At 41.5% G+C, this 18,650-nt stretch overlaps 1 protein-coding gene across 2 annotated transcripts in view; it reads left to right on the plus strand.

Annotated features, from left to right (window-relative positions):
- The window catches only part of gsk3ba (glycogen synthase kinase 3 beta, genome duplicate a), a 36,936-nt gene that overhangs the window by 15,230 nt on the left and 3,056 nt on the right, over positions 1-18,650 (plus strand). Inside the window, exons 3-8 of one of the 2 annotated variants that reach the window (XM_015966280.3) lie at positions 9,253-9,336; positions 15,778-15,888; positions 16,143-16,273; positions 17,122-17,228; positions 17,313-17,410; positions 17,496-17,603. In XM_015966280.3, the coding sequence (XP_015821766.1) occupies positions 9,253-9,336; positions 15,778-15,888; positions 16,143-16,273; positions 17,122-17,228; positions 17,313-17,410; positions 17,496-17,603 (639 nt within the window). The remainder of the gene's footprint in view (positions 1-9,252; positions 9,337-15,777; positions 15,889-16,142; positions 16,274-17,121; positions 17,229-17,312; positions 17,411-17,495; positions 17,604-18,650) is intronic. The other variant, XM_015966281.3, reaches the window with a different exon arrangement.

Genomic DNA, 18,650 nt, shown 5'->3' on the forward strand with positions numbered 1-18,650 from the left:
ACCGCGTCTACACTGCAGCCACGGTAATCCACCGAGATAATATATTTTTAAAAAACAAGACGGTTATTATTATTGTCAACTTTTTTTACCGGGGTTTACCGCTACACCGGTTTCCGTGACAACACTACTCTACTGTTGTCACCATTTCTTTTACAATGCTGATTGTTTATCTCCACAAATGACACAAGCCTGAAGGAGTTCTGCCACGTTGTGGATTAGCTAGTGCTAACAGTTAGCATACCTCAGGTAGTAGAAACTATCTGCACTCCTCGATGCTAAATCAACAACAGTCTTCCCCGTCGCGAGCCAAGATGGGTGAGTCCATGAATACTAATTTTCAATGTGACGTAGACATCAACTTTTCTAACTCGAGCGTTTCCCCGCCTATTTTCTATCAGCGGCTAATCCAGGAAATAGGGGTAGAAGACTATTCACACGTTTGGCCTTAAACTCAGAGTGACCATTCATATTTCAAAAATAAGAAAGAAAGTGGTTTTTCAGTGAACTTGGTCTTTAAAATCTGACCAGTAGTTCTTGGGGTTTTTTGCTTACACCACAATCAAACACGTGCACACACACAGATAAAACTATTATTATGATAAATATCAAAACAGAGACTCGGTGTGATGTTGAGTTTCTTTCATCTGTTGGGGCAATTCTAACAAAACAACATAGACATGAAGTCCTGTATTTTGATATTAGCCTCTATATGTTAGATAAAATGCTGAAAGACTTTTGTCATGCTCTGCCTATACATTGTTTTTATGCTTCATCAAAATAAAAAGAAACATTAAAAGAAACCACAAATAAAGCACCTACTTTGAACACATTCTGACAGTGAGTTACCTAGGTTTGAATTAATAAGTCAATTTTACATATTTGTTTCTTCGAGAGAGGAGGTTAAACATTGTCTCACAACCCGTGGGTGAATTTCACTCGAGCCTTTCTGAAAACGTATGAATGTGCAGCATGTAACCCGACTGGTTTGGCTTAAGACTTCAGCAGCTCAGTGTCCCTAATTTGAACCTTTTTAAGGTTTGACACAGTCTGTGCTGGAGCTTCACTCCAAGGCCAGACCAGATAAATGATGTCACTTAATGGCGTGGGGGTCGACCATCTGCCACAAAATTCACAGAGCTTCTCTGGGACGTTAACACTCTTTGGGACTCTGCATGCTGTCTGTAATGAAGTCATATCCTGCTCTTTTTCATAGCCTGTGGTTAGCATGAGACGCTGGCAGGTTGCATCTTTAAACAGCTCAGTGATCAGCTGAAGATCACACGCTGTTATATTGTGCACTATCCACTTTAAAGCAAAGCCTCAGCCTCAGTCGCCCTCCTCTCGCTGTCTGTCCCCTTTTCTCTCCTCATGCTCACTCAGCCGGTCCTCCACATGAACAGCTGGTGAGGAAAAATGAGCACTAAGTCTTCTCACGACTGGAAAACATGTTCTCTCTAGTCAGCATACACAGTTCTACCCAGACACAGACTCTGCAAAACCTTTTTCACATTTTTATCTCTTATTTACTTTTGTCTGAATCAGAATTTATATATGAACTGTCCCAGCTCAGCACAAATTAAAGCACAAGCACATGCACACGCACACACACACACACACACACACACACACACACACACACAGGTCAAACAGGGTAATCATGTGACTAGGCTTTGCACTGGGTGTTGCTGATGAATGTGCGAGACAATCTTGGTGGGCTTACAGTCTGCTTGTGGTGCATTATGGGATAGGTCTGTCTCTTATTCCCATTTGACGGATCACATATCAGACTATTGGAAAATGGTTGCTCACATTATGAAGCTCGCTGAGAACAAGAGCCTGGTGGCAGTTAGGCTAAGGCAACATTAATGAACAAAAAGCTTGAGGAAATTAGTTGTTTTCCTTTTTGTCTACATACCTCATTAAAAAACAACAAATTGATCTCAGTTTTCCCAGATGTGATTGATTCATTAGTATAGAGCTTGAAATAGTTGGTACTTTTTATTAAAGGGGCATTATGGAAGTTTGACAGCCCAAACATGTATAGAAATAATAAATTTCTTCTTCATACATTCTCCTGCAATGCCCTGGTCCTGTAGAATGAGCCCCGGCATTTTTACTGTGATTGCCTGTTTTTCTGTAAAATCACAGAAAAAGAGAGCTGCTCGGGTCGAGCAGGCTGCTTCATGCGCGTTCATGCTCAGGCATAGCCCGTAGCATTTGCTATCAGTAGCTTTAGCAGCAGAGAGAGAGGTAGTGCCACTTTGTCGCTGGTCCTAACATCTAGTGATGAACCTAGCTACATTTCTGAGGACCCTTAGCTACTTTCTGTAGAACTTTCTTCTAGATATTTCCTGCAAATTAGCAACAAAATAACCATTTTCGCTTCGAACTGTTCTTTGGTTTGGCGTTGTTTCAGCTGTCATCAAGGATATAAAACTTACAGATACTGTGAATGTTACTAGAGCTTAGCTCACCTTGTAAGATGTCTGACTCTCATGCAGAAGACCTGGGTTCGATTCTGGATGTGAACATAGTTTATTTAGAGTTTCTTTTTTACATTAATGGTATATTTTTTTTACAGTAAGATGCCCACATTTTTATTTGAGACTCGCCGAACGGCATTGAATTCACAGATAAATAGATGTGGGTTCAACTTTCATTTTGGAACAATTTTTCAAGCAAGGGAAGGGAATGATCTGAGCATGCAGGAGGACTGACCCATCATAAACCTTTGTCGGCTCGGCTGTGCTGAAGAGAAACATACAGAACCCACTTATTTAATTAATTAGCTGTGCGTTCTCCTGTCCTCTGTCCTCCCCCCCCCCCCCCCCCCACACACACACACACAAAAGGGACTGTCTCAGCTGTTATTTTTGTTAAGGAGTGTGCACGTACAGCATGCGCGCCTCGTGCACGAGCCTACTATTGAAGCTGCCATTACGCTTTTGGCCTGAGGGGGCAATCTTGAGCATAAAATTTCAAAAGTCCGTAAAGTCCCTATAAGAAGCAAAAAACATAAATATGGTTCCTAGTAAATGGTTTAAAACCTATTCCTTTCACTTTTGTTTGATATAAACCACCGCAAGACAAAACAAAATCACTGTCTAGAGATAAAAAAAATTAGATTGCAGGAGGTGAATCATCATTATTTTATCAGGAAAATGACAAAGATTTTAAGCATAATGTGAAGAAGAAGAAAGTATCATTTCTATAGCGCCTCTCAAGATAAGGGAAGGAGGTGAATCATCATTATTTTATCAGGAATACACAGTCAACATAGAGCAACGGGTAAATACACTTGTGCATAAATGCACACGTTCATTATTTTTGAACCACCTTTAGGTGATGATAGCACCTAGTATCATACCTGCAGCAGACCCCTGTCACAGTGACCTCAGGCTGGGTGCATCTCCATTTGTACCTTCTGCCCAGCACAACATGGCTGTATTTTAGTGTGAATAACAATGGAAGTCTCTATGTGACTGACAAGTAGTTCTAAAAGTCATAATTTATAACAAATGGTAGTGGAAAAAATATTTATTACCCATATTAACCTAAAAATAGTTGTGGTTTTGAAGTGGTTTCAGTAGAAAAGCAGTAGTCAGTGTCTTACCTGCAGTAGACAGAACGATCAGCTTAGGAAACTAGGAAAAATCCTTAATGGAGAACTCAAAAGTTCAACTTTCTTCCTTCTGAAACAACGCAACTCGCGTCTAATCGAAAGCTTTATTTTTCACCTTTGCATCAGTTATCTGGTGAGACAGCCATTGTTATTCACACTAAAATACAGCCATGTTGTGCTGGGCAGAAGGTACAAATGGAGATGCACCCAGCCTGAGGTCACTGTGACAGCGGTCTGCTGCAGGTATGATACTAGTGATTATTGCTATCATCACCTAAAGGTGGTTCAAAAATAATGAATGTGTGCATTTATGCACAAGTGTATTTACCCGTTGCTCTTTGTTGAACGTTAAAAGAAGTCCAATTCTTCCATTTAGGAAAATCCCCAAGCTTTTTTTTTTTTTTTTGTACAGCAGCTATACGGGGTGTGTGTGTGTGTGTGTGTGTGTGTGTGTGTGTGTGTGTGTGTGTGTGTGTGTGTGTGTGTGTGTGTGTGTGTGTGTGTGTGTGTGTGTAGGTGGTATGCTCAAACTTCTTGGAGCTGTATGTGGTTTTTCTGTCTCTGCTGTCTGCCCTGCGGAGACACTGGCGGATGACAGGTCAGCAGGAAGGACTGCAGTATAACAGGAGCTGGTTTTTCTCAACAGCCTGTCTGCTGCTCCTCCATATGCTACCATTTCCCTCGCACATCTCACACACACAAAGACACGCCCTCCAGAGCAAGAAGTTGCACTGGAGGGCGTTGCCTGCAGTGCCTGATGGTCAGACTTCTGCTCTGTGACCTGTGTGCAGCCTGTCACCCTTTGGTGTGTGTGTGTGTGTGTGTGTGTGTGTGTGTGTGTGTGTGTGTGTGTGTGTGTGTGTGTGTGCGCGCGTGTGCGCGTGCGTGTGTGTGTGTGTGTGTGTGTGTGTGTTGTGTCAGAGTGTGAATAGGCAGACCGGGTGGAGGGGGCTGTGGAAACATCTTATATCAGCCTGTAAGTGAATGAGTGTGTTATCTATACCAGGCTACTGAGCTATAAGATGCTGTGCTGTTGATGCTGACACAATGAAGCCTTGTCTAATGGATGGAGGGGAAAAAGGGAACAGCACATGTTAAAGTCTTCTCAGAGAGAAACATGGCAGCATATTTCACCCTTGCAGGCAGCATGCTCCTTACCTACATTACATTAGTCACACATCCAGTCCTCATTTCTGTTTTTATTAGTTTGGTTTAAGGCATGCATTTAAAAGCTTGTAATTTGCTTGTAGCACTTACTCAGTTTTAATTAAAACTCCCACAAAATCATTATTAAAACACCAAATAAAAAATATAATAAAGCACGTTCCTGCAAGAAGTTGGTTAACAAAACTTTTACATCAAAAGATGGGGATGTTTTGTTCCAATATTGATATCAGAATATGGTCCGATATCAGCCCAAAAAACTGTATTGGATTATATCGGACGGCATAAAAAGTCTGATATGAGGAGTTGGCTCCGCTTTAAATTCCATTTCAGCAATTTTATCCAGCAGCGCCCAGATCCAGCATGCGAAGTCCACCTTATCAGAACAGTGTGTGCAAGCAAAGTAGCAAGGAACAAGAGCAATGTTGGACGTTCGGCAGGATTTTTAGATAAAGTCCAAAAAAAGCAGTGTGGCTCAGTGCAACACTTGTCATGCACAAGTTTCCCGTGGTGGAACAGAACCGGGTAAGTTTAATATGTCAAACCTTATCATGCATTTGAAGCAGCATCACAAAATACTGCATGAGGATTTTGGCAGTGTGTGAAATTGAAACTCACCTTGTAGCAGTTGGTCAGTGAACAATATTGTTTTTTTAATGTCCCTGCCCTCAGCTGTTCTTACCTTTGGCTGACAGTAAAAATAACCGAGGTGACCTTGAATTAGTATTTTGCACTTTAAAAAGAAATCTTTGTAAATTTATGTAATGAAATATTATTTTCAATATTTATTCTTCATTTTTTTATTTATTATTTTGTTATACATTATGTTTAGGGTTCACATTTATGCAACCAACGGTTTATAAAAAACATATATTTTTTCATACTGTTGCTGGCTTTTGTTGTCCGAGTAATATCACTTGATCAAGCCTTTCATACATTCCACATAATGAAATTAGGGCTGCAGCTATCGAATATTTTTATAATCGAGTACTCTAATAAATTACTCTTTTGTGTTTGTAAACCATTATATCAAATAGCATGTTATAAAATATGAAAGACCTCTTAAAATGAGCAAGCAATTGCCAGTTATTGTTCAAGTTTTATTCAAAATTAGTTTTCAAAACTTCAGCACTTCAACTTTACTTCACAGTAAACAAATGCCTGTGCAAAAAATAAGTACACAACCTGAGCCGATTTTCCCCTCGCGCAAGAATCTGCTAGCCCGGCAAGCCAGACAAATACTAGGAGGATAACTGTTGGAAGTACCGCTGCAAGCGGCTGCGGCCCAAACGGCACAAGAACCGCTCACGGCGCATGCGCAAACATGGCTTGCCTGCTATTTCCCTATTAACACACATACATTTTAATTTCTACACTTTTTTTCACACAATAATAAGGATTGTCAAGAAAGCATGTTTGCCGTGGTTATGTCAAATTATACTGATCACAAAACATTTATTTCCTTTCTTTCGTTTTCCTCCGCCACTCATAAGTACCTGTGTCCTGCAGCAATCCCGAGGGACAACGGACATCAATAACAACACAATAAAAGTCCAACGTGTTGTAAAAACGGCTATTTTTAGCACATTTTAGGTCCGATGTGTTGCTACCAGACGCACAATGTGAGCTGAAACTGAGTGCTACAAACAAAAAAGTCGCACTGTGTCCGCAGAATATGTAGCGGACCTCCGAGTCCGCTTGCAGAAGTGACATTTACATGTGGATGTTTCCTGGTCAGGTGCTGCAGCATCGAGGATGTGGTGTTGTGGTAGGCTGAATCCATTTTACAGTATTTACACTGGACTACGTTTCCCGCTTTACGACGTGAATAATGGTCCCACATAGGGCTGCAACAACGAATCGATAAATTCGATGAAAATCGATTACTAAAAGCGTTGGCAACGAATTGCGTCATCGATTCGTTGTGTCGCACAACTCTTCCAAAAGCTCACCCCCTTCTGCTGCGAACCGGTTCCGCCCAAGGCCGGATTAACTGGGCAATTGCCCAGGGCCCACGAACTCTAAAGGGCCCAGGGCACGAGCAAAATACTGTATCTATAATTTCCCGCTTTATGAGGACTATGGTGACCGTACATTCCGTTTTCCCCGGACATGTCCACTTTTCACTCTCTGTCCGGCGCGTCCGGACTGCGGGTTCTTGTATTGATGAAAATGTCCGGCTTTTCATCCAGGAGCAGGGATCGAATTATGGGGGAACTGTATATCCTACACATCCGGGGAGCCGGAAAAAAGTTTTCTATATTTTATCATTTTTGGACTCTTTTGAGCAGAGAGCGGCACAGCGCGTTGTTGTGCAGCTCTCCAGGCTGCTGCGTCCAGCGCACGGTCCATTCTCAAAGTGGCGCAACCAAAAAACTATAATTAGCACACGATCGTTCATGTCTGCACATGTTCTCTATTTTTTGTCTTATTTGTGCCTGAAGCGCGCTACTGCGGAGCTCATCACCTGTGCTGCGGTGATTTCACCTGACGCAGCATCGAAAACGCGCTCTCCGCTTTGCGGTCAGGAGATCCCTTTGATCTGCTCAGAAGTAACTGATGAGGTGAAAAAGTAAGAATCCAGGCAGCAGTTTTTCTGGCGAATTAAGAGGAGATGCAGGAAGATGAGAGACAGACAGGACAGGAAAATAGTTAAATAAAAACAACAAAACAAAACAAAGTGTTGAAAAGTAAAATGTAGGTAGATTTAGCTCCACTACACGTTTATACCTATAAAACAATAAGTTACACACATGTAATATTTATAAATTTGATACTATTCAGGTCACCTTAAACACTCAGTCACACACCCAGGGCCGTTTCAAGACATTTTGGGGGCCAAGGCAAAATGCCCCCCCCCCCCCCCCCCCCAACTGGGCTCCCCAGAAGCCTCTGTGTAATTCATACCCTCTCCAGTAGTGTTAGTTATACAGTGTTTATAAAAGCCCCTCAGACATTACTGACATGTTCTAATATTATCAGATGAAAAACTAAATTATCAGACATGCTGTCTCATCTGCTTTTTTTCTAAACTTGCAGAAAGTAACAAAACCATTTGAAAGCCACTATTTGTGGATTCTCTGAAAGTTTCCATGGAGTGTGTGACAACTTATTTTTTCAGTCATTTTTGGAAATAGTGATCAATTTTGATTAATTCACAGCCTATGTTTAATTACATTAAAAAATTAGTTGTTTGACATCCCCAGTTATAATAAATGTCTACAGATGAGATCAAACAAAACAGATGAGAATTGCCCTTAAGCTGTTTAATTGGACCAAGCATTTTAGGTCACAGATAGGTGTAGCTTAGGGTCTCTGTCTATACACCTTATAAGACAATTTAGGTGATGGCATGTTGTTTTTCTGCTATTGAACTGTTTTCTAATAATGTTGTGTTAAATAAAGTGAAGGAAGGAGAGAAATAACATTTCCCTAGCAGTTTTTAAAAATTTCCCCACGTAATCCAATTAATCGATTAATCGTGTCGAGACCCCATCCGATTCATCGATTATCCAAATAATCGTTTGTTGCAGCCCTAGTCCCACACCGTTGACATTTTCTTTTCCTTTTTTCGCACTCCACCGGGGTTACATTCGCTACTCGCGTGTGCATTCAATGCAGTGTGTATGTGTGTCACTTATTTCAGTCCGGGTGAAACATGACCCTGGGCAATTGCAAAGCCATGAATTAATTAAACATGAATTAAACAAAGCCTCGAGGCAGAGAATTTGACTTGAGGCTTTTTGTTACTCAAATTATTCGAGGTACTTGAGGAATCGTTTCAGCCCTAAATGAAATAGGTAAAAGTATACATGAATTGTGCTGATATTGTATCGGACTGATATTGGTATCGGTCGATACCGAAGGCTGAAATATCGGTATCGCATCGGGAGTGAAAATGTTGTATCGGGACATCCCGATCAAAAGATGTATTTTTATTATTCAAGCAGTTGGATTCTGAGTTTGATCCAGTACTCAACGTGCTGTTATCTTATTTTCTCGGCACCTTGACTGTTCTCCATTTGTTTTTCCACACTGGAGTTCCTACTTTCTAAAGGTTACTCAAGCACTTTAGATCAAGTCGCCACAAAAACCTGTGTTTAAAGGCAGGAGGGAGGGAAGGAAAATAGAAACTGTGCAAAATGTGAGCTATAATGGAGCTTTCAAAGCTTTGCCTAACGCTTCGTATTCAGTCCACTTTTCAAACCCCCCACCCCCCCCCCCCCACCCCCCGGATTCACTGTTCTTCAGCAGAGCAGTGGGGAAAAAAATATATATATATATATATATATATAACTATTCTTTGTAGTTCCACTTGTTGAATCCTGTAAAGGTGACGACTTTCCCTTCATGCAAATCCTCCTGAAAAGAGCCATGGCTGATTCTGGCTCTTGTTCATTTGAAAGCTTACGAAGATAAAGAACATGTCTGATGCTTAAAGAACTGCATCTGTTTTATTCCCTCAGAACCGTGAGCTGCAGATCATGAGGAAGTTGGACCATTGCAACATAGTCCGCCTGCGCTACTTTTTCTATTCCAGCGGAGACAAGGTGAGTCATAAACTAACACTGCTTAACTCTTCTTTGTCATCCACATTTTGAACGGCCTGTGCTTGTCAGCATCCTCCTGTCTGACTAGAAGTCTGCCACGTGACCTGCTTGATAAATGAATACAACACAATCTACGTTGAATCAGGAAAGCAACTTGCTTTATCGTACTTTTTATTCCCAACCTTTGTAAGTCACTTGGAGACTATGAGGCTGCACTGTGTCATTCAGTTAGCTGATGAACAGGCGTGCAGAGGTCTGCGTGTCAGATATAGACAGACTTGGCACACATGCTGTCGGGACTATACCCATGACGCTGCAGTCAGGAATGCTCCTCACCTACTCCAGCCAAGGAAAGCCGATGAGAATTAGTAGGGGTGTGAGTTAGTGGTGAGGATTGGTGAGAGGAAAGCAGGCTGAAAAATGGCTGGGGGACTTTGAGAAGGTTAATAATAGATTTACACTGGTTCAGGCTCCACCCCTTTCCCTCCCATCACCTCACACCATGTGCCCAGTGGCCTCTGGGAATAACAGCCAGTTCTTGGTATACTGACACACATGCAGAGGTTGTATGGATTCACAAATAGCCCAACATGGTGCCAACTTTATATTAATTCAGTTTTTAGGGGAGTATTTTCAATATTCATCTCAAATTGCTTTCATCTTTACAACCTTTTAAATCCCTTCGTGTCGGTTTGCCTTATGTGTTCTCGTTTACCCCCGCCGTATCACTCAGCTAATTATGGAGACTGGCACCATGTTGTTGGTATGGGGATTTACCACCCAGAGAGCCTGAAAGGGAAGGGGGTAAAAGAAGGGCGGGCTGGGGAAGTAGGCGAAAGGTGATGTCAGCACAACGCACTAGATAGTCAGTAATGAGAAGACATGACGAGGAATGAGAGGAGGTTCAGTGAGAATTCCTGCTGAGGCAGACAGGAGCTGCAGCAGCTGCCTTCATGTGCACAGGTAGTCTTATGCAATAGGTGACATGTGGAGGGCCCGAGGCACTCTGTGTGCTTTTGCTTTTACCCTTTAACCTTTTGTATAATGCAGCGCAGTTTCAAAAAGAAAGCCCCTATTCCAAACAGCGTTGGCAGGTGAGCAAATAGTGGCGTGACTTTTACCTCTTCAGAATTTGAAGGTTCAGCAAGAAATCAGGCTGGTTTAGAGGCACCCTCCGCTACCCAGATTTGATTAACAATTTTTTATTCTCTCAGTAAAAACAAACTAGTTTATTAGATTCACATTAGCTGAGTTATTGATGAAATCGGTGTCTTATTGAGCCGTGAGTGGCTGCGGCTCAATGAGACACAAAAGTGTAAGAAAGCAGTCAATTTTCACTCGTAATCATACTGAATTGATACTTATACAATATTTTTAAATTTTTATATTTTTTGCTATTTCAAATTCAGTTCAAACTCAAAAGTTCCTTAATAATCCACTAACAGTAATTGGATGTTGTAACTCATTATTTTTAAAGAGTCATTATGATTGGTTGTAGCTGTGTAGCAGTCTGTTGCAGCAGGTCTATAGAAGCGTGTGCCCAGAAGCACTTAAGTGTTCTTCGTTGTAGAAACAGTTAGTTCTGTCTGCTCCAAAGCATCCTCTCTTCTCCTACAATCCTCAGTCACTTAAACAGTTTTGTACACTTTTAAGCTGAGATGATTGTTCCGAACACATGCAACAAAGTGGCTCACCAGTTGGACCCCATGTCCACCTCTGATAAACCTAGAGTCATCTGCATATTATTTCCGTTTGTCTAGATTAAATGTGTTCTAACACAACCCTTCCCACAAATGTCTTTCAGTTCTGTGAACTCTTTGAAACTAGGTGGATTTGAGACACTTGTGAGAGCTCTTACAGGTATGGCGGAGGATGTTTCTGAATTTCCGGAATAACTGCCCTCTCCATGTTTTGAAAAAATGCGCCCAGTTATCCTCGTGCACGCTCTGGTTACAAGTAGCTACCGGCCTCGCAGCACTTCCTCTAGCAGTAATCTGAAATGAATTTCTCCAAATAGCATGCTGAACTTTAGCTTAGCTGTCGAGAAGAAAGCCGACTACAGAGGCGTCTGTGGGGAGCCCAAACTTCACTTTCAGCGCAGTCCAACGTTAAAGAGTCTCCTAAAAAAACTCTTTTAATTTCTCTATTTGGAGGTCATTCTCTTCTTATCATAGACGTCAAAGAAACTTTTTCTCTTGCGACTTTCAGCTATTTTCAACAGAACCTGGTGAGAATGGCGAGGAATGAAGACTTATCGCCCTACACATAAACAGAATGCGTATGCGCAGGAAGTGAAAACGAACCCAGAAATGATCACGTTCAACGACGGCCTTGCGGGAAAGCTTCACCAGAATGATTGACAGTTATGTGGACAAATGGTTCAGATGATTCACCCGCAAGAACTAGATCCTCCACTATACCTTTAACTCTGTTTTTAGAGGAAATTTGTCTTGCAAGTTATTCAGAATGGTTTTAAAATATCCAGCAACACAAAGGCGAGGCTCTGCAACACACCCAGGGAAATTAAGAACCTTTGCAAACAATTTGAAATATTTAGGAAATACTCTCTTGGATGCTTTTCACAATGTGTCACCAACAAATAAATTCAACTCTAGAAATCCAAACATGTTTGACTGTGACTGACGTCACTTCAGGTCTGTTCTCCCTCCAAACAAAAGATCTTTGTTAACTAACCGTTCCCAACTAGACCGAACTAAGAATTGTGGGTAATTGTAGTAACACACTTTTCACATTTTAACAAAAAAGCCCTTAACCACCTTCAGTTGGTCCAGAACTCTGCAGCGAAGATCCTAACTGGAGCAAGCAGAAGAGCACACATCACTCCTATTCTAACGTCTCTGCACTGGTTACCCGTTAACTTTAGAGTTCATTTTAGAATCCTGACTAGAACTTTCAGGGCTCTACATGGTCAAGCTCCTCCCTATATTACTGAACTGTTAAAACCTTCTGCTCCAACCCGAGCCCTCAGGTCCACACACCAGAACCTTCTAGAAGTTCCAAAGACCAGATACAAAAGTTAAGGTGATCGCTCCTTCCAGACTGTTGCACCCCGACTCTGGAATGATCTTTCTTTATCCATATGCAGCATTGACAGTCTGGACACGTAAAAAAAAACAGCTAAAGACCCTTTTATTTAAAGCTGCTTTTACCTAAACCTTTTTATTTTCTCATTTTTAACTCAAAATTTAAGTCTTTCATCTTTTTATGAAAATTTATAATTTTATGACTTTATTTTTTCTGATGTTAATCTGATTCTGTTTTGAGAGCATTTTGATTTTATGACTTTGTTTTATTTTGTTTTGATCTATGTGAAGCATTTTGTGATTCTATGTCCGTGATAAGTGCTATATAAATAAAATTTCCTTACTTACTTACTTACTAATATCTAGTTTAAGATTCTGTACCGTTCCCAGCTCAAGGAGCCACAGGGCTGCTCAGCTCGCTTTTACCCTTGGATCCTCGTGTGCGTTAATACAGTGGTGATTATCTCAGTGCAGCTTTCTGGAGGCCTTGGCAGCATTTTGTCTCGAATCCTGAATGTGGGAAATGCATTTTGGACGTGCACGCAGATGTTAATGGACAGAGTGTGGTTTAACACTAAACTGCCTCTGGGTAATGACTAAGGCCTAGTGAGCTGGCAGAGCTGCCACAGGATTTGCCAACACACTATGAGAGACAAATTAATGGGAATGCAAGACATACCATACATCTGTTTAGAGATCTTTTCTTAGCCATGTTGGAAGCAGTACATTAAAATAAGGACTCACTCATTCGACCCTCTGCCCGTCCTCCTGATTCCCCTCATTAACTCATACTGGTGTGCATTTCCTTATGCTTTAGCAGTATTAAGGCCTACAATGTGCCAGGAAGCACAAACACACTTGCTAATATGAACTGTCGAGTCTTTAGCACAATGTAGCGGGTGATTGTTGTTGATAGGGAGCTTAGCCAGTTGTTCAGGTGGGTGAAAGGCATTTTTTTCCTCACAAAATTAGACCCTTATTATTCAGCGGGGAGTGAACAAGTAGCCAATCAGATCCCCGCCTTGCTAAACCTCTGGGAACAAGCCAAGGAAGTGGCTTTGTAGTAAGGCAGGAAGTGAGTCACCACTGTTGCTAGGCTAAAAATAACCTCCATGGGGTTAGTTGGAGGCAGAAAAGGCTCAGTCTGTCATAAATGTTATCAATGAGATTTTTTCTATGACTGTGAAGGAGTAATGGCTGCACACACACAAGTGTGTTGAGGGTGAAAGTGAATCTAATAAGATTTGAATAAATCCGTGCCTACAGGTAGTTTCAGAAGCTGCTTCTGGTGTGAAGACTAGTGTCTAGTCTTCACACACTCAACAATTGATTCTTTTAACACTTTCACCACCTACCTAATATTGATTCAGTCTCCTTTTTTGCCACCAACACCACTGTGACCGGACGGAGAATAGACTGAGAATGTCTGGGGTGTGTGGAAGTGTCTGTTAGAGACAATAGCAACAAGTCCTTGGACTCTGGATTGAGACGTGTGGTTTCTGGCACCAGGAGTGACTGCTTTTCTTGTTCAGCTATATAAATATTTAGTACTAATCAACAACCAGTTCAAAGTAACTGGTTTTTATGCCACCATCAGGTGTTGCTTTTATCTTGAACAGACTCACTTGCACCATGACCACTGGCAGATTATTGCATTTTGTTAGACAATCATGTCAAACAATTTGTCAGTGATAAAGTAATGTTCTTAACAACACGATAACATAAATAGTGCAAACGGTTGCCACATGTCAAAATGCAATAAACAGATCAGAAATGATTTCACAACATTTTTTATTCCATTGCAGCTAGCTGTGCTACAGTGCTAACACTAGTTTGAATGTAAAAAGGAAGAAGTGATTTTTTTATTTTTAACCTTTATAATTGTGCGGCAGCCAGCAATGTGTTCTGCTTTTAAGTAGCTCTGCATATTCCAAAATATAGTCTGTGCAGATATTTATGTAAAGTTACTGTTGAGTTAAGTAGCAAAATCCTTCTGCCTCCACAAGAGGACAGCAGCCCCCACCTCCTGAACAAATCCATATGTTATAATTTGTGGTGTTGAGGTATTTCTATTCAGCATCAGGAAATCATTCCTCAGCAGGTTTGCTCTCACACGTCTAGCGAATGGCGAGGACAAAGGTTTTCCCTGCAGAAGCATTGTGCAGCATCACTCACCTTGTCTGTTTTCTCAGTTGTTTAAGTGGAGATGGTGATCAGTATCAGCGATCTGCACGCTGAGCTGACAGAATTGTTCTAGAGCGGTCTGGCTCTTGGTTTCTCATAGTCTTAGCTCACTGAGCACTGCTGATCTGCAGGGAACCAGGCGGAGTGTGGGTCGGAGGAAGGAGTGTGAATTCAATGCACCTTCTAAAATTTCCAAACTGCTGTATTTCATGCTGTCTCATTTGATTTGTAATTTAGATTTATTAGCTCTAGCTGTTTATTAAAGACCTGGCTCGCTCTGGTTGGACTCAGAGCAAAAAGGAAGTCCTAGAATAATTGGGTGGAGAACCCTCCGCCTCTACTCGGGTCAGTGGGCTCCAGAGTAGAACCCCACCCCTCGTCACTGGCCTCAGTCAGCCACGAAACAAGGAAATGATATCATTGTCTGTCTGTTGTGACGCACAGCTGTGTGCTTCCGGCTCTCGGGGGGAGATGCTATGGATTCCTATTTAGGATGTGAAAATCAGTTACATCATGTTGAAAACAGTTCCTTTATCAGAACAACAGGCGTCACAGCTCACAGAGACACCACCAGCTGACAATGAGACTGTAAAGGTTGAAAATGGAACAGTTCATTTTTTTAAATTAATACCTCTGTGGGGCATTTAAAGGTGTGCAGTACAGTACAATACAACAGTATTTCCTTTAAAAGCTATATTTTATTTTAAATAATATATCAAATATTTATGTTAACAGCACAATACTGGGTTTATGTTTACATCTACCAGCCAATAGAGGGCACCATTGTGGGTTGCCAACAGCCCGCTCCGCACAGTGAGGCTGGCTCTGTGGAAAATGGTGGACTCAGTAAGTCAAGCAGCTGCTTCTGGGCCCAGAAGATGTCGTTAACCTTCTCAGAAGTTGAGCGACCATAAAAGATCTAAAACCAGAGTGAGTTTAGGTGAAGCCTACAACAGATGGGCCCAAATAAAAAATTTCACGAACCTTGAATCCCGACGGCTGGAAACATTGTACTATTGCTGCAACTACAACCTCCACATACTAGGTGTCGCTTTGGTGTTTGTGTTCCATATTTAACCTTTAACAGGCAGCTTAAACGAGCATGACTTTCATTTGTTTGTTTGGATCTTAATGTTTTGCCAGTTATAGATATGATTTGTTTCCTGTCACTCATTTTTAACCTGTTATCTTGTTTCTTTCTTATCCTTAACAGAAAGATGAAGTGTATCTAAATCTGGTTCTGGACTATGTCCCTGAGACGGTCTACAGAATGGCCAGACACTACAGCCGAGCCAAACAGACACTGCCCATGATTTATGTCAAGGTATTTAAGTGTGTGTGTGTGTGTGTTCCATGCCCAAACTATTAAAGAAAACTATTACAGTAACTGTTGGTATTTAAGTTAGAGTTTGTAAGTATAAAATGTGACCGAACCTCTAAATTTTTGTTCTTTTTATGACTATTTGTTTTTCTAACCATTATTTACTGTTAATATAATCCGATTTAATCTGAGTGTGAGAATATTCCTGTTGTTTAGAACATTTTCTAACCCACTTTGGTGTGTTCTCGCCTGTGTAGTTGTACATGTACCAGCTGTTCAGGAGTCTGGCTTACATCCACTCATTTGGAATCTGCCATCGGGACATCAAACCCCAGAATCTGCTGCTTGATCCAGAGACGGCTGTACTGAAGCTCTGCGACTTTGGCAGGTGAGACGCTGATTTATGAACACAGTAGAAAAGAGACCCTGCTGTTTGTTGAGATGATTAAAGCATTTTGTTTATTTCTGATGTCTCTACTGCAGTTACAGGTGTGCAAACCGGACAATTTTTTAATTAATATTTTTGATTTTAATCGTTCACTCTTGAGTTTTTCATACAGGCTGAACATGAAAAAGGTCTCCTGCTTTAGCTTCTGGTAGAAAATAGAAGGTGAAACTCTAGGATTTGAAAAGCCTGGCAGATCTATGTCACACTGTCACTTAATATTCATGGACTCGTTTCGCTACAGTGCGTCGTCCGTGACTGCGGGGGTGGGGATGGACGCTTGGCCTGGCTAAATCGCTGGGGGGAACCCTGGAAATCATTCTCTATTGATCTTACACATTCACAAAGCCAGTTCTTTTATAAGCTAAATAAATTCAAGATACAGCAAACTATACCCATGGTGGATCAATACAGTCAGGGCTGCTAACTCACGCATTAAGCATAAGACAAATGCATTTGACTGTCTTCACGCGCTCTCATGCCACACCTCTGATTTCTCACACTGATGCATAATAAAAGTTCATCTATCTGTTGCATCGCGCTACTGTACACGCTCCCCTACAGCATGTTTATTTGACTCCTGTGGGGCAAATTTGGCTCTATTATAAAAAATAGAAAAAAGGTCTGGAATCTTAAAAACAACTACGTTTAAAAGCCAGTTAATGTTCAATAAATTTCTATCAACTCTAATTAAAGATTGCGTTAAATAATTCGGATCTCTATTTCAGTCACAAAAATCCTGATCAGCATTTTTGCCATCATATAATAAATGTTTTGATCTCTGTGTGCAGTGCGAAGCAGCTGGTCCGTGGAGAACCTAACGTGTCCTACATCTGCTCCCGCTACTATCGGGCCCCTGAACTCATCTTTGGGGCCACTGACTACACCTCCAGCATAGGTAGGCTCCCCCCTCCAGTGGGAATGTGTGTCTGTTCTTCTGTTTCTGGTGTCTGACTTGTTTTTGACCTGCCTGCTCCTGCAGATGTGTGGTCAGCTGGCTGCGTGCTGGCAGAGCTGTTGCTAGGACAACCAATCTTCCCTGGCGACAGTGGTGTGGATCAATTGGTTGAAATAATTAAGGTAACCTGACCTCTTTTCCCTTTTGTGAGTTATTGTAGTTTTGCAAACAGCTTGTCGAGATTGTTGGTTGTTCCTGTTTTCTCAGGTTCTCGGAACCCCGACCCGAGAGCAAATACGCGAGATGAACCCCAACTACACTGAGTTCAAATTCCCCCAGATTAAGGCACATCCTTGGACTAAGGTGAGTCAACAGGTACAAGAGCACTTTTACTTTATAGTTCCTCTCATGATTCATTTCACTGTTGCTGTCTTTGCTTCATCATCATCATCATCTTCATCCAGATTGAATCAATCAATGTTGTTTAAAAAGCTTCGCTTTGACTTTTTAGACTCAGTGGGAAAAAAAAAATTCACAGAAATCTGTGATCCGTGTCTAGGCAGTACTATCCTGCTAATCTGCTTAAAAGCCAAGTTCACCTCTATTTCCTGCATCAACTTCTGATCGAAAATAGACGGGACAACACTCGGATTAGAAAAGCCAGTGACCTTAGCACATCATAATGTCAAATTGGCATTCATGGACTCGCCCATCTTGGCTCCTGACTGGAAAGGCTGTTGCTGATTTAGCGTCCAGGAAACAGCAGAGTGCCTCTCTGCTTGTAGAAGCTAACAGTTAGCATTAGCAGCTCCACCACATTAGAACTCCTTCAGGCGTGTTTTATTTATGGAGATAAATCATCAATGTTGCAGAGCAAATGGAGGAGGTGGTAGTCTTGTTGCTGTTAGCCAATTAGAAGCAAGATGTCAGAAAATCAGCAAATGAGACTCCCAAGTCCTGCCGTCTGAAGCTCAAGTTCAACGTGGCTCACTTCTAGCTCCTGAAACAGGAGCGCCAAAGCCTTTTCCCCACAGAAATGTACTCACAAACCATTTTTTACTTGTTATTTTTGAGTTAGATCGGTCACACTGAGTTTATCATGCAGGTTAAACGTTAGAATAGTCTTCTACCCCTATTTCCTGCATTAGTCGGGAATAGAAAATAGATGGAGAAATGCTTAGGTTAGAAAAGCCAATCAGATCCACGTCACACTGAAAATTAGCAATTATAGACTCACCCATCTTGGCTCCTGACGGAGAAGGCTGTTGTTGTTTTAGCGTCCAGGAGAGAGTAGAGCATATTTTGGCTAGTAGAAGCTAACCATTAGCATTAGCAACTTCACAACTTGACAGAACTCCTCCTGACTTGTGTTATTTGTGGAGATAAAACATCACCATTGCAGAGGAAATGAAGGAGGTGGTA

The sequence above is a fragment of the Nothobranchius furzeri genome, chromosome 14 (genome assembly GCF_043380555.1).
Source record: "Nothobranchius furzeri strain GRZ-AD chromosome 14, NfurGRZ-RIMD1, whole genome shotgun sequence".
NCBI lineage: Eukaryota > Metazoa > Chordata > Actinopteri > Cyprinodontiformes > Nothobranchiidae > Nothobranchius > Nothobranchius furzeri.